General features: G+C 45.4%; 1 protein-coding gene across 1 annotated transcript; it reads right to left on the minus strand.

Moving 5' to 3' along the window:
• Positions 1-1,271: 1,271 nt before the first annotated feature.
• On the minus strand, positions 1,272-3,469 carry LOC119779051 (XK-related protein 8-like). Its single transcript, XM_038278547.1, has one exon. It carries the CDS (start codon positions 3,362-3,364, stop codon positions 2,600-2,602), a length of 765 nt encoding a protein of 254 aa, XP_038134475.1. The 5' UTR covers positions 3,365-3,469; the 3' UTR covers positions 1,272-2,599.
• Between the last annotated feature and the right edge of the window lie 526 nt (positions 3,470-3,995).

Consider the following 3,995-nt stretch of genomic DNA (forward strand, 5'->3'; position numbering starts at 1 on the left):
TTCAGTCCTTTACAAGACAAACAGCGGTTGGTAGAAACAAGCTGCGTTTCCTGTTTTAAGATTTTAGGTTTCCAGACTTTCAAATCATTTTTCTTCACCTTCAGGTTTTGATCCCCATCTGATGGGAGTGGGCGGGGAAACGTGATTGACAGCGTGTAGCTTTGAGAGGTGTCCCTTTCCATGTTGCATTCATGTACTGTGGGAATTCAAGGATTAATTACGCTGGAACTGTTACAACCACTTTATAAACCACAAAACTTTCCAATAACGGCAAAGTTAATTCTGTGTCCGTTTCCAGAATTCGCCGTCTGGACTGAGTGGTTTTAGCGATACTGCTATTCAGATAAGTTTAATCTTTTTTACAAACTATATTGTCACAGTCATAGATAATGAAATTAAGATTTAAACCTTGGCTGCTCAGTGGTACAATGGCAGTGAGTAACGGGGTGTCTGCAATGTTACTGCACGTTACTCAGATTCGGTTTCCTCTGCATCTCCGCACAGCGCGGCGGCACGATTCACCGCGCAAGCGACAGGAAACGCGCATGCTCGCTAAAGGCGCGCAACAGCCACCCTGTGCTCGCGCCACAGGAGAACTATGGAGAGCGTGAAGGATCATTAGCCTTAGCATTAGCATTACATGTTGCAGTATCTATAAAAACCCAAACACAGGATTTCAGAATTAGACATCCCCAGTTATTAATTTCATACACTCGTAAAAGTAACGCAATGGTTAGTTTTACCAGTAAATAGTTACTTTTAATGTGGAGTAACTCAGTTACTAACTCAGTTACTTTTTGGGAGAAGTAACTGGTAACTATAGCCCAACACTGTACAGTGGGTAGCACTGCTGCTAACATGACTGTTAGGTTAAGTGGCTTCTCTAAATCCTCCTTAGGTGTGAGTCTGAATGGTTGTTTGTCCTGTTTGTCTCTGTGTTGCCCTGCGATGGACTGGCGACCTGTCCAGGGTGGACCCCCGTCTCTCGCCCACTGACAGCTGGAGGTAGACACCAGCACTCCTCGCTACCCCGATTGGGACAAGCATGTCAGATAATGAATGGATGGATTTAAACCTTTAAAAGATGTTAACAAGGGGACTAGACTCCTGGCGATCTATAATGTGGCGAACCTTCCCTCCTCTGCTGTCCGCTCTGCGGTTCGTTAGCCTTTCTCCTCCTGCTGGTTCTACGATCCGGCGCCGGACTCCAGACTGGCTGACATGACCAGGTTCTGAGGTTGAGTTTTGTTGAGCAGAAAAGACCCGAAAAATGGTTTGAAAAAGATTTTATTTTCCAACAGCTTCTATAAAAATATTCTACATACACCAAACAAACATTTAGGATAAAACTTACAGATGAAAGCGGTGAAGCCGTTTTAAGGCACCAGGAACATTTGGACCATCATCACTGCAGCTCCGAGTTCTACAGAACAAGTAGAAACGGTTCCAGGTTCTTCTCAGTTCTAGGATTTCCTGGTTGATCTAGAATCAGTTTAAGGCCGCTACAGGTCAGCACCCTTCAGTTCAGAATAGATCTGATTATTCTAGATCAGAATCAACGCATTTTCAGATCATTAAAGATCAGAACTATTTTGTTGTTTTATTTCATGCATAGCTCCCTGAGATGCATCATCTGGGTTAATGGAGGAGAGGACATCAGGCTTTCCTTCTGAATATAAATGAATGGAAAATTAAATACATAAATAAAAATAATTATTCTATAAATTAGAGCAGGGTCCCTCCGATGGAGGATCATCCAGAAAGATATGATGGCTGCGTCTCTAATGACCGGTTCCTGTGAGGCTGAACGGGTCTGAGCGAAGACTAAAACCAGACCTGAACTCCAGAACATCCGACTTCATGTATGGAGAGAAATTTATCTCACAAACTGAACCAAGAAGAATTTATTCAACATTTTCTAAGATAATAAAAACAGATTGATTTCATGTTCCTGTTTCTGACTGCCTGGAAACCTGCGGACTCTTCAGAGTTTCCAGGCAGACCTGGACAGTTTCAAACTTATCTGAACCAATCGGGGAACCGTATCACGCTCTGACTGGTAGAGAAATCAATTCCTGAATAACTGCGGCAGAACAGAACCTGAAAGTTCAAAACAGCATCAGAACCAGAACCCTGAGCAGCACCATTTCTATAGAACTGGACAGAACCAATCAATGAAGGTTTTGACACCAGAGTTTAGTTTGCTGGAAGACTCTGATCACGATGGCGGCGCCGCCATGCTTTATTCCTGGTTGTTCTGATTCGAGGTCCCTTCAGGCGTTCAAGTGTTCTTAATTCTGAAACAAAGAAAGAGACCGGACCTCCTGCTGAGAATCTGGAAGGTTCTAGAGACGCTTTGAACAGATTCCAGATCCTCAGGAAAGGAAAACCTGTGCTGGACAGAAACAAATGGAGAGTTCTGGAGAAACGCTGAGGCATTTTATATTTCTAGATCCTTTCATTGAAGGGATTGAAGGACCAGTTGGAACGTCGGGGACCAAAGAAGCAGCTCGGATCAGAACAGGTCTTTGAGCACAGCGCCCCCTTCCTGCAGCTCAGTCTCTGTGGAGGAACCAGAACGGTTGTGATTGTGCAGGATTCAGGCTCCAACACCAGCAGCTGGTTTGACGTAGAAGCTCTGAGCCAGTTTCTGCATCCTCTTGTTGCAGTGACCCTGCGGGACCACTGACCGAAATCCCCCATTCTCCTGTGCAACAATGGAGTCCAGTTCATCTTCCTCGCCCTTCAGATCCTCCTTTCTTTCAACATTTGGATGGAAGTACAGATAATAAACCACCTTACAAACCAACCCGACCGCATAAACCAAAACCACAACGCCGTAGATGATGGAAGCCGTGAAACATGAGATCTGGGAGTAAGGAGGATACACGCTCATCCTCCAGAACCACAGCCCACAGAGGAGGGAGATATCAGCCAGGATGTAGGCGTGGTACGCTATGGTCCACTTCCTGGTCTTCCCTGTCCCCACGTTGAACCAGTTAAAGTACCAGATGAGGCCCAGGGTGGCCCGGAACAGCTGCTCCCCCCCTGTGCTGTCCATGAAGTCCGTCTTTGCACGCCAGGCGCAGAAGAACAGCACCAGCCAGGAGCAGAGGAAGTGGGCGACGATGAAGCAGGGCAGCACATAGGCGAAGAGGGCGAGGGCGACGATGCGAGGCGACAGGAGGAGCAGGTTCCACACGAAGTAGACCATGGAAGAGATGATGCTCTGCTTCTTTTTGTCTGGTAGGAAGGAGCGCATGCAGCGGTGGTACATGGTGACGCAATAGGCGACGGTCAGCAGCGAGGCGACGGTCTTCAGTACTGAGCAGGAGAGAGAGACAGGAGGAAGTTCAGAGATCATCAGAAACTGATGCAGAAAGGGACGGAAGCAGGAAGGCAGCCGTGGAGAAGGGAAGGTTTGGTCGGAGGCCGAGCCCTGCCTCAGTGGAAGAAAAGGTGCTGGGTTCTACATGAGGTCTAACAATGAGGTCCAACTATGAGGTCTAACTATGAGGTCTATGAATGATGTCTAACAATGAGGTCTATGAATGATGTCTATCTATGAGGTCTAACAATGAGGTCTATCAATGAGGTCTAACAATGAAATGTAACAATGAGGTCTAACTATGAGGTCTATGAATGATGTCTAACTATGAGGTCTAACAATGAGGTCTATGAATGATGTCTATCTATGAGGTCTAACAATGAAATGTAACAATGAGGTCTAACTATGAGGTCTAACTATGAGGTCTATGAATGATGTCTATCTATGAGGTCTAACAATGAGGTCTATCAATGAGGTCTAACAATGAAATGTAACAATGAGGTCTAACTATGAGGTCTATGAATGATGTCTAACTATGAGGTCTAACAATGAGGTCTATGAATGATGTCTATCTATGAGGTCTAACAATGAAATGTAACAATGAGGTCTAACTATGAGGTCTAACAATGAGGTCTATGAATGATGTCTATCTATGAGGTCTAACTAT

The sequence above is a fragment of the Cyprinodon tularosa genome, unplaced genomic scaffold, assembly GCF_016077235.1.
Source record: "Cyprinodon tularosa strain WSP-4 unplaced genomic scaffold, ASM1607723v1 ctg1419, whole genome shotgun sequence".
In the NCBI taxonomy this organism is placed as follows: Eukaryota; Metazoa; Chordata; class Actinopteri; order Cyprinodontiformes; family Cyprinodontidae; genus Cyprinodon; species Cyprinodon tularosa.